General features: G+C 37.4%; 1 protein-coding gene across 1 annotated transcript in view; it reads left to right on the top strand.

Annotated features, from left to right (window-relative positions):
- The window catches only part of RHAG (Rh associated glycoprotein), a 15348-nt gene extending 7088 nt beyond the window's left edge, over positions 1-8260 (top strand). The window contains exons 2-10 of the mRNA XM_010162145.1: positions 1-112; positions 1377-1527; positions 1721-1868; positions 2674-2840; positions 3754-3891; positions 4705-4826; positions 5565-5650; positions 6292-6365; positions 8186-8260. The exon at positions 1-112 is cut by the window's left edge and continues 96 nt beyond it. Of these exons, the coding sequence (XP_010160447.1) occupies positions 1-112; positions 1377-1527; positions 1721-1868; positions 2674-2840; positions 3754-3891; positions 4705-4826; positions 5565-5650; positions 6292-6365; positions 8186-8260 (1073 nt within the window). The remainder of the gene's footprint in view (positions 113-1376; positions 1528-1720; positions 1869-2673; positions 2841-3753; positions 3892-4704; positions 4827-5564; positions 5651-6291; positions 6366-8185) is intronic.
- The last annotated feature ends 4023 nt before the right edge of the window (positions 8261-12283 follow it).

The following is a 12283-nucleotide window of genomic DNA, read 5'->3' as shown; positions in this document are numbered from 1 at the left end:
TCAGCAGTGTTGGTATCAACATGCTTATTGCTGCCTTTGGTCTCCAGTGGGGAACCCTGATGCAAGGATTTTGGCACATGCAAGGAGGGAAAATTCACGTTGATATCAAAAGGTACCTGTGAATTTACTAAAATTGACATTTCTTTCCCTTAAGATACCAGGAGAAGCCATAAACTATAGCATGTGTAGGATCAGACTTCTTAGTTCATTGAAATTTTATTGAGCCTTACTGTCCACCTCTCAACAGTCATCTGCCCTTCACCTCTAAAGAGGCAACACCTGGTGCACTGGGCCAAGGGAACCAAAGGGTGGGATGAAATTTGAGGTACTACGTTACATGTGGGTCATAAGTCATGCAGAGAGACTGCTTTGAATGTCTGAAACTGTGGAAGCTGGATTTCCAGCAGTAGCACAGAGCCTCCTGCATCCAACGGGCATGAAAGGATTCATCCATCCATGACACATGGTGTCACAGAAGAAAGGCTGGAACAGTGTGTCTATCCACTCATAAGTTTTTCTCCTACTTCTCAAGGAATGATTTGCATGAGCACCATACTGCAGTAGGCTTTGGATCCCAATCATAAAATAAGAGGCCTCATGAGCAGTATCTCTAGATACACTTAGTCTCCCTCCCATTCATCTGTCCTGCTTCTACCAAGGTCTCAAATTTTCTTCCACATCTGCAGTTCTGATTTCTGAGAAAACATGTAGACAATTTTGAAAGTAACAGCATCCAAACATTACCAAAGAACAAGCAGGAATAATATATGTAGCTCTTTAAGGCTTATAGACAGGCATTTGTAGAGGGACCTATAAGTTAATGACCCTCTGTGCTGCAAGTTTTTGATCAGTTTGTGTTTTTATTTATCTTTGCCATTCCCCGTAACCTGTTAACACTGGTCCTTCCTGAGAGCCAGTGCAAACACAATGCACAGTGATAGAAGGGCATGCAAAGCTTTTGAAATGAGATAAACTATCTGACCAAAGTTAATGCTCCTTGTCAGCTTTGGAATTCAAGTGAGAGTAGTCAGAGCTGGAAATATCCCTGCACATCTGCAATATACTTCTCATCTGACTTTTCACTCTCATTTCAACCAGCTAAGCACATACATGGTATAAGCAGGAGGCAATCTTCCCACACTTTTTCCTCAGTAGCTGGTAAGATCCTTATAAAACATCTGGAAAGGTTTGATTTAATTTTCATCCACAAAGATAATCTTGATAATTTTATATCTGAAGAGTTAAAGCTCTACCATTTTAATGGTATGACAGGTTTTATTGTTACAGCCTTACTTCAGGTCTCTTTAAACTGATTTTATTTTCTCCTGTGTTTTTGTTTTGCTTTGTTTTGGTTTTGTTTGTTTTCTTAACTTCAGCATGATAAATGCAGACTTCAGCACAGCAACTGCTTTGATTTCATTTGGAGCAGTCCTGGGGAAAACAAGTCCCGTTCAGATGCTCATCTTGACAATTCTGGAGATCACAATCTTTGCGTGCAATGAACATCTAGTTACAGAAATACTTCAGGTACAACTATTTATCAATAATTCTTTTCTGTTTATAGCAAATGCTTTCACTTTGTAATACTTCCAGTTTACATATTCTAGGTTCTGATTTCTACCATAGAAAATAAACCATTAAAGTCACCCAGACTTCTTCATCAAATCCTTATCTCTATGCTGTATAAAATCTGTGGCATTATTTTGGGTCCTTATTACAGGCCACAGATGTTGGAGCCTCAATGACTATCCATGCTTTTGGAGCTTATTTTGGTCTGGCTGTAACCTTCATCTTGTATCGTCCTGGCTTGAAAAATAAACATCAAAATGATGAATCTACTTATCATTCAGACTTATTTGCCATGATTGGTAAGTGAACTAATAGTGAGTGCTGGTCACTTGATCATTCCTCTTTCATCCTTATGTTTTAATGATTGCCTATTATTATGCTGCATTCATTTTCTTAAGTACACTCCTAGAAGCATATTCCTTTTTGTCTGATGCATGCACAATATTTTCAGTGTCACACAGATTTTTACAGTTTTTCCTTGGCTACAAAGAAGAAAGATCAAATTAAAGATGCATTTTGACTGTGCGTTAGTGGTGACTCCCTTTTTGTTAAATCTTGCGTTATAAGCAGCGTTTCCATAGAAATTGGCCACAATTAGGAGTACTGAGTTGTGCCTGTCCCACTAATGTATGTTAGAAATCATACATCTACCTGTCCATGGATCTACTCATAGATCAATTTACTAGCTAAAGCTATCAGTTATATTACTAGATGATAAATGATTTGCCTGTCAACTGTCTTGCTAATGCATCCTATTCTGGTATGGTTTTCACAGTGGTGGTGATCTCTGGCAGTGAGTGGGGCATGACAAAGGGTCACAGTATGTTAAAGCCTTCCAGTAAGATTTGACACAGACCATGTGTCAAAATCCCATCTGCCAGTGTCAAAAGCTTCTGCATAATCTAATTTTTCTTCCAGCATTTTGTCTATTTTCTGTTTCTGATTGATAATCTACTATTTCTGCCAGCATTTTGTCTGTTTCATGTTGCGGATTGATCATCTTCCTCATTTCTTGCAGCTAGCTCTGTTGTGTTTGATCTTTTGCATTGAAATACTCCTTGTGACTGAATAGTCTTTGTTTTGTTTTGACTTATGTTCATCCAGGTACCCTGTTCCTTTGGCTTTTTTGGCCGAGTTTTAATTCTGCCATTGCATCTGAAACAATTTACCAGATTAATGCCATTGTCAACACTTACTATTCCTTGGCTGCATGTACTGTCGTAACATTTGCCCTCTCCAGCCTGGTGGATGAAAGAGGCAAATTCAGTATGGTAAGAATCACATCACAACCTCTGTTAATTCGAGTCACCCCTCTATAACCAGGATAATTAGGCAGATTCCCAATATCCATGAGCTATCTGGAGCCTTTGCTCATACTTTGGGCAAAATTAGAGCTATTGTTGTTCTAAAAGCTATACTATAAGATTGGGCCCTGAAGTATGCTTTAGGTATGTGGTGACTCCTTGGTGATTCCTCTCTGGAGAGAGGAATTCCTCTCTGCATCTGGAGAGTGAAAAGCTCTTAGACATTGTAGTCACGGTCCTGCTCCCTTGTTCTCTCTTGTCTGCAGAACCTGCTGGAGCACAGAGACATTAGTCCAACATTCAGGTGGACTTTTGGATCTTATTCCAAAGAAGAACCTAAGTGAGTTATGATATTGCAATAGCCAAAATAGGTCTCTCAAGGCAACGACATGTTCACTGGCAATGTCACAGTGCAGCTGCACAACAGGCAAAGCCAGATGAGGTTGGGGCTGCCAGCCTTTCATCTCCTTGCCCTAAAATCCAGCCCTATGTTTTCACTCACCTCTTTCCAGCAGTTGCAGTATTTATCCTAAGCCCAGCATGAGCAGGTTCAATGAACTTGCAGAATGTGCTGCTATTGTATGAGGCAGTTCTCACTGGCTCAGTCTGGCTTCTTCAGAGGTCAGATGAGTTTTAGCAACTTTGTAAAAGTTGGACTTCATTAAATTGGCCCCAGTTAAGATGGCTTAGAGCAGCTTTGAACCAACACCCTGAACACATAACAGGGAACCCTGTTTTAAATTCCTGTTCATTCTTCATTGGAAAAATCCCACCTGAAGAAAAGGAAAACTTCTGTATGCAAAAAAAACCTTCAAAGGCACTCAACCCTACAAGCCTCTGTTCCATATATATCATTTCCACTTCTGTATACTCTTTGCAGGTTCTCATTCAAAATGCCACCCTAGCAGGAGGAGTAGCAGTGGGTACGTGTGCTGACCTGTCAATCCAGCCTTTTGTTGCCATAGGGATTGGGAGCATCGCTGGAATCATCTCTGTCCTTGGGTTCCACTTCCTGACTGTAAGTATTGAGGACCCACATCTGTTTTCACTTTCTTATTACTTCATTGACTTTACTGGAGCTCCTTTGCTTTGCTAGAAAGGGAGTTTAGAAACTGACTGTTATAGTATAGAGAGTAAACTCCAGATAATGATTCTTTTTTTTTTTAATCAGTGTAATTTAAATATATACTTATGAGCTAACTTCAGTCAATAACCTAACTAAAAATGAGAGAAGGCTCACAAAGCCATTAGAGTTCATTAAAGTTGGGATTTCTCTTCAAGGAGCTGCCAGAATTTTTTTCCAAGCCCACGTTTCAGTGAAATAGGACTAACTTAATTTCAGTCTTTTAAAATTTCTAAATCAAACTGCAATCAAAAAATACTTTTGAAGTATAAAATTGAATTTTTTCATGTGCAAAATGTAGAAACAAAATAGTCTGAATAAAACTATTTAAACTAGCATTTCCTGATGGAGACACATTCTGGAAGAAAATACCTGACTAGTAGACTCAGAACAGGGGTGTGCGTGTTAGCCACCTCTGTCAACCTTTCCTGCAGTGGTTGAAAAGATTAGGAATATCAGTGAACTGTCATGTGTTTTGTACCATTATATTTATGATGGCACCTTGGACATATGTACAATTATATGTACATACTTGGTTTTCTCTGCATAGAAACAATTTCACAGTGAAGGGAGAGATAGCAAGTTTTATAGCTAAGCTTTGCGTACATGAAATGTTAGCTTATTTCTTGTACTTCTGCACTACTTTATTTTGCACATCATTCTAGAGATAAGAGAATTCTATAAACTTCATATTTCCCCTCATTTCAGCCTTTGTTGGCATCCAAACTGAACATTCAAGACACTTGTGGAGTTCATAATTTACATGGTTTACCTGGAATACTGGGAGGTATCGCTGGCATCATAGTAACTGCGATAAGAGAGGAAGTTAGGTGAGTTATACAGAGAAGAGAGAAAGAAATTTATTTATTTATGAAGGTCTATCCTAATTTTCCACCTTCCCTGGATCTAATTATGATTATTTTTTTTTTCATAAAATGCACCTTTGATTTTATGTCAGACATCATGTTCTGGTTTAAATAGAACTCTTCTTGATATCCTGGCTTTAGCACACTATTTATATGCTAAGCTTGTTTCAAAAGTAAAAATAAATAAATTTAAAACATCATAAGAAATCAGACTACAAAACCATTCAAACATAGAAGAATCTTTATTATGATTCTACAAATACTGTATCTGTAAGATTTCCAAGAAAATTGGTAAAATGAGCAATTTCCACTAACTTTAAAGACTCCAAGAAAATGAAATTTTGATTTTTTTACAAAGGGGAGCATTCTTTAAAGGCTTACAACATATTAATAACCTTTTCAAAGAACTTGTTTTCACTGATTTAAAGACTCCAAGAAAATGAAATTTTGATTTCTTTACAAAGGGGAGCATTTTTTAAAGGCTTACAAGATATTAATAATCTTTTCAAAGAACTTGTTTTCACTGAGTCTAAAACAAAACCAAAATTCATTATTTATGTCTTATACACAGCAATGGTAAGATATTTTCTTATAAGCCATCTTTTCTGGCAGACAGGAAGTACAATGTTGTAAGACTGATTATCAGTCACAAAGTGTAACAATTTGGAGATTGTCAGTAGTTTGTTTTTCTGCTCTTTTCAGGCAAGGTGTCCACTTTAGTCCCAGCATGCAGGCTGCTGCCCTGGGCAGTACAATTGGAATTGCCCTTGTGGGTGGAGCATTGACAGGTCAGTATGATGGATTGATGGGTATAGCAACTGAAATATATCTGAATGGAGAGATTTGCCCATGGAGAAGTTCAATGTATCAAAAATTTCATGTGAATAATACAAAATAGAAACCTAGAAATAATGCATGGCTGAAACTGAAGTATGGAAAAGCTGTTTTCCAATAATATTGTCTTCAAATGAAGCCTAGATATCTTATTAAATACATGCTTCAAAGATACTGGGTTGTATATATAGGAATAGTAAGATATTGTTCTGGAATACTTCTCTAGATTCAGACACTTAAAATTCTGAACAGAAACTACTTTGAAATCAAGATGTAGTCATTTAGGTGTCACATGTTTCCATGTGGCTGTGGATATTTTCCAAACAAAAATTCATGCTGAAACATAAAATTCCAGTCTGAAATCCAGGAAAAGTTTGAGCAATTAAAAACAAGCTCTTATTTGTGTTGAGATTAAGAAACCTGCGTCACCTCTCATAATGAGTGACCTCTCATAATGAGGTCCCAAGATGGTTGGGCATTTCCATAGACTAGGAAACAAGAAAGAAAAATCAAATGACTCCTCAGGCCACATTTTAGCAGCATTTATGTGGGCATTTTGTCCATTTTTTAACCTTTGATGCTGTTTTTCCTGCAGGTGGTATTCTAAAGCTGCCCTTCTTGGGACAAGTGTCTGACCAGAACTGCTTTGATGACTCTGTTTATTGGGAGGTAAGATACAACCTCACTTTATTTTCATTATGTTGGAAGATGTACAGCACACTGCAGTCCTGATCTCCTGGGGTTTGTGGTTTGGACACATGAGTCAGTTTTCAAAAATGTTGCTCTACTTCAGGCTGTGAATTTATCAAGGCCACCTTCAGGATCTCAGGATCTTTTTTGGACTAGCAATGTTGCTCTACTTCAGGCTGTGAATTTATGAAGGCCACCTTCAGGATCTTTTTTGGACTAGCTAGTCATGCCACTGGACTAACCTTGAACAAAAAGCAGAAATAGAGCCAACAAATTGAGACCTGAGTGGAGCTCTTTATCGCTCTTTTAAGTGTTCCCTGTGTCAGAAATCCTCTTCCTTCTTGAAGATTAGATGCATGATATTTGCATTCTTGGCTAAATGGTGCAGCTTTTCTAGTATCATTTAGAATTTCATATGGAATGAAATTCAGTATTTACAGGGTGAGTCTCCTTTAGGCTGAGCAGAAGCTCTTCTGCTTCCTGGTTGAATGATCTGACCACTGAGGTTATCAGAAGACAGAACTCCTGACACCATTTTTTTTGTGCATGAAGACACAAAAAATGGGGCTGAGAAAAAAGTACATCTGAAATAGTCCTGTTAGATTCCCTTATGCTCAATGAAGAGATGGCTTTAGATTGTCGTTCATTTTAATCCTTCCAGATCTATGTTAGGTTACATGACTTAAAACCTTGAAGGTCTCTATATTCCCCACTGATAATGAAAGATTTTTCATTGCCTCCATCAAATGTAGAGCTCTATACCATAGAGACCTAGATTTGATCAGTTGAGTCCCACATACATCTCTGAGTTGGATGTCCACAATCAAGTGCAGAGCAGAAACTCAGACATATCTTTTCTCTTGGCTAACCTAAGACGCTCCCTATAATGTTTGTAGGCTTTCTCACTCTCCCTTCATTAGAAACTGGTGTCAGATTCTTAATTTAGGCAATCTTAATTTTATCCTTTATGCCAAGACAAACTCCAAAAGGCAAGAGAAGAAGAAATACATAATATAAATTCCTTGTAAATAAAATGTTGTGAACCCAGAAGGAGATTTTATTAGTGAATGAAATGAATGAAGGAATTTTTAATGAATTAAACTCCAACATGAACCACACAATTTGGTTTCTGGCAAGAGAAAGTTTGCAGTCTATGAGAAGTTTGGAGCCAAAAGATCAGCTATAGCAATGGTAATCAGAAAAAAACAACTTTTAATGACAACTCTGCAAGTCATTCACTGTTTGACCTCAGGAAAGTCACAACACTGATTTTTGGCAAGACCTGAAATAGGCTGTCTTATGTAAATGATAAAAAAATGTCAGGAAAAATGAAAGTTTTAAAGTGTGCTGAAGAATTCACAGCCTGTGTTGACCAGTGATAATAATATAACTATAGTCAGTTGTAGGTCCTATACTATCAGTAGAGCTGCTCAGAAAATTCTATTCTAAGTAAGATTTATCAGGTAATGGGAAAGGACATTGATATTTGGCATATAACATCATTTACATTTTATTAGACATGGTCGACTTGTTTCTTTAGTGCTCTCTGAAAATCCCAGATATTAATTTTGCTCTCTCATAGTTAACATCAGTGTTGAGGAATTCTTCTATTAAGAAAAACCTGAATTAATCTCTCAGAAATCAGAACTGGTGGTTTATATCCAGATGGGTCAATATTAATAAATACACATGTAATATATACAAACAGAATGACATTCTCAGTGCACTTTAGTCTCCTTTTATGGCAAAAGAAAGTCCAGATCTCATCAACTGAACTCTCCTCTGATTTTTCACGGCAGGTTCCAGAAGAGAATCTACATGAAATTCACTCCAACAACTGTGATGAGCACAACAGATTTGAAGCCACAATGTAGAAAATTAATTACTCTGTAATATTTGTCCTAATGATGCTCTTTTCAGTTTCTAATGCTAAAAAACAACATCCGAGTATTGTCCTAACCACACTAGGTTTTCAGGAAGGGGATGTACATATCTACATTTTTGTAATATAAAACAAGCTTTATTTTAGAATACATAGCCATTATGCTTAGCTCAGGTGAATTAATTAGATCCTTCCAATATATCTGTTCATCAGTAAAACCCACCACAAACTGCTCTACAAAATTATTTAAATTTATCTTTTTTCATCACTGAGTCAATATAGTCATTGAAACGACCTATGTGTTTCAAGCCTATTACAGGATACCATCTCTAACTGCAAGATTTCTAAGTTACAGCCACATCCTTTGACTGTGTAGGGGTAATCACGAAGAAATGGATTGATATTGTTAATTTGGATGCTAACAAGATTTTCAACAGAGCATCCCAGATTAACTTTTTAAGTTTTGTCGTCTCATTTTTAAATGGGGGAGAAAATGTGCTGCATTTTGAAGATTGATATGACAGCAATCGCCATGTTGAAATAATTTTCATGGCAAAGCACAGAATACAGTGACTGATGAGTTATACTAAGTGGCAATATGAGTATCAAGATTCTTTGTTAATAAGTTTATTGAAAGGAAGAAGAAAATGAAATGGTGAAAAATTTTATTATTAGAATAGTTTTATTTAGACTGTTTAAAGAACACAATAAGGGACTTGAGGAAGAGCTATGAAAAACAAGTAATTAAGTGATATTCCTGTTACATCCAACAGTAATAAGTGGATAGTAGCACTGTTAATGTCCATAGATGTAAACCAAACTAAATGCTAGCTCCAAGAGAAAGCGTGAGCTGTTAGGAACTGATCAGAAAGCACTTATGTTCAACCTATGGAAGACTCAGTGGAGAACTCCTGTGTGGTGTTTTGCTACCTTTGAAGTCACTGCCTTCTAAAAAAAGAGGAAGAAGAAAATTTAAGACAAATTAAGGCAAATTAACTCCACCCAAGAAGTTATGATAATGGCTGTTCCACTAAAAGAGACAAAAATTGAGGTATTGGAAGGAACTCTGTGAAGTGACTGTAGCTGGGAGTGGAGTCACACATCTGTGCCCAAGTACATGGGGTAATGCATTGAGAGGCAATGGGTGGGAGATAAAAATCTAACAGAAGGATCACAGTGCCTCTAGGCATTATTCAACCACAGAATGTCTCAGAACCATCAACCACTGATGCCTCAGAAGAACAAGCTACAGTGGATGCACTTTCAAGACTTTTTTTATATTAGCATCTTATTTCAAGTCTTACTTAATCAGATTTAAGGGGAAAACTCTTCTCATATATAATAGCACAGATATTTTTGGTTCTGTTGATGTATTTTTCCTTGAAAAACTTCAGAAAGATACTAGGCAGGGCTATCCTACATGTTATATCCCCTGTATACCACTATGTATGTCAGGTTTCTATCTATGAATGAAAATACATCTGTTTTAACACACTTTAGTTCAGATATGTTCTTTTGCAGATGTGCAACAACTGACCCTTTTCTACCTTGTTGGCTAGAAGACGTCTTTTATCCTTTCAAAGCTTTGACACAATCATTTTTGTAAAAACTGAGAAGGCACTTAGCAATGTAAATATTGCATATGTAAAGATTTCAGGAGTATTTTGTGCATAATTTACAAATTAAAAGCATTGAAGCACTTGAAAAAGATTTTATGAAAAAGATTCTAATGGTTGTGAATGTTGACCACAGAGGAATACCTGAGTAAGAAAGTACTACTCACTGTGAGTAAGTCTTTCAGAATGCTGCCCTCAGTAGTTATATTTAGTTCTTTAAAACAAAGGGGGAAAAATAAACTATGTAGTTTTGTTCTGCAGGTTTCCTTACAATCTATCAATGGTAACCCAGATCCTCATCCACTAAGTACTTATTATTTTCCTCTGTCTTTTTTCTGAAGATTACTGCCCCAGTGAAGTCAGTCCTTCAGGTTCTCTCAAAAAACAGAGTAGGGAGAGGGATCTTGTTGCATGGAGATTGATTCCATCTAACCTAGCTATCATTTTCAGGAAATTCTTTGTTTCCTTTTTGACAAAGAAGGACCCAAGAAATAGGGCCTGTAGTGATAGGACAAGGGGTAATGGTTTTAAACTAAAAGAGGGTTGATTCAGACTAGATATAAAGAAATTTTTACAATGAGGGTGGTGAAACCCTGGCACAGGTTGCCCAGAGAAGTGGTAGATACCCCATTCCTGCAAACATTCAACGTCAGGTTGGATAGGGCTCTGAGTAACTTGATCTCTAGTTGAAGATGTTCTTGCTTACTGCAGGGAGGGTTGGACCATATGACCTTCATAGGTCCCTTCCAACCTAAATCATTCTCTGATTCTATGATTCTTAAGTCTAGCTTAGCCTGGGAAACTATATTTTAGTTGGTTGAAACCATGTGAGGACTATATGACTTTAACAGCTGGAAGAGGGATTACAAATGCATCTGTGAAAAAACACTTCAATAGGTCCTTTGTGATGTTCACAATCCTTAAAAACTAGTGAATAATACAGAAAAAATATTAGGACAATTAAAAATGTAAAAAGTATGTGTTGTAAAAACATCAAACAACAAATAGGACTAGAAGTGACCTCTTGAACAATGTGGTGCAGCCAGATGACTAAACTCTCATGTGAACTTAAGCTAAATGAACAGGATTTGTTCGTTCGCGTTCATGCGAGAAACTACAGACAATTTTATGAGAAAATTAACACTCTGATAAGAATTAAAGGTAAAACCTTGAAATATGAAAAATGAGTTCTATGAAAAAATGTTCTAATAGTACAGGTGATTGTAGGGGAGAATTGGGGACTTTCTGGGAATCATAACCTTGAAAAGTCAGCAGTGCCCCTGTAAGCATAGCTGAAATACCAACCTCAGGTACAGACGTAGCAAATCTGAGAGCAAACTAAATGTAATTAATAGTGGGCAAAGATTGGGAAGGCAAAGAAAGAGGAAAAGGGACAATGAGGCATGCAGAAAAACCTGCAATGTGGGCTGTCTGGGGTATCTGTCATGCAGTCCTGAGATAGATCATTGCAGCCTGGAGCAAGACAATAAAGCATATCTCTTGTTTTGATTACCTGTGTGTGTTTGATTTCCTTCTATGGTCTCCCCCTTGCTATGGAGGAGAGCTGCTGATCATGTACAACCCAAAATTCATTCGTTCCCTATGGTCAGAAGACTTAGACAAATGCTTCAGCTCAAGACAGATGAACCAAGGCCTTATGGCTTGACCATCCTGTATTATCCTGTTTCAGATTTTTTCCAGCATATCTCAGACTGCTCTTCACTTCCAATAGACTCTCTCTGTGCAACAGACAGTGTGCAAAGATGTCTGTGATGGTGTCATCAGGACACGAAATACAGTAATTGTTAACTTTCTAGATAAGTTTTGTTTAATCAGTGCTTTAAACATTACTTCCTTTTCAATGTGACTGTGCCCTTGAAGGGTACGATTGGTTTCTCCTAAGGTTCTTTACCCTAATTGTTCACCTCCATACTTCAGATCTCAGCGGCATTTGGTTCTCTGTCTTAGGGTATTTTCTTTGGCTGGTTATTTCCCAATTAATCAAGGTTTTGAATATCCTGAGTCAGTAGAGCTTCTTTTGTACGTAGTTACAATTTCTGTGTAATATGTTACTGGACACTATGGAGAAGTGTCCAGCTTTACAGAAGCTTAAAATGTTTTAATAAAAACCCTTTTGCTCATCAACGTGGGAACCATACACTGTCAGGAAAAGAAAGAAAAGAAGTTAAATGAGACACAGGGTGGAAGATGAGCTTTGAGACAATCTCACCCTGCTTGGCTCACTCACTACTTGATGGCACTGCAGGAACCTGCTGGAGGAAATCAACAGAACTGAGCAGGCAAGGACAACAAGGTGAGAGGGTTTGCCTCCTTCTCCGACTGCATTTCAAAAGACACCTCTAGTTCCCACAGTGCCCTTTCAATAACACAGAGAGTTT

The sequence above is a fragment of the Antrostomus carolinensis genome, unplaced genomic scaffold (genome assembly GCF_000700745.2).
Source record: "Antrostomus carolinensis isolate BGI_N321 unplaced genomic scaffold, ASM70074v2 scaffold7312, whole genome shotgun sequence".
NCBI classification, from domain to species: Eukaryota; Metazoa; Chordata; class Aves; order Caprimulgiformes; family Caprimulgidae; genus Antrostomus; species Antrostomus carolinensis.
Note: the sequence above shows the minus strand (reverse complement) of the source record. Positions and strands in the feature narration are given on the sequence as shown.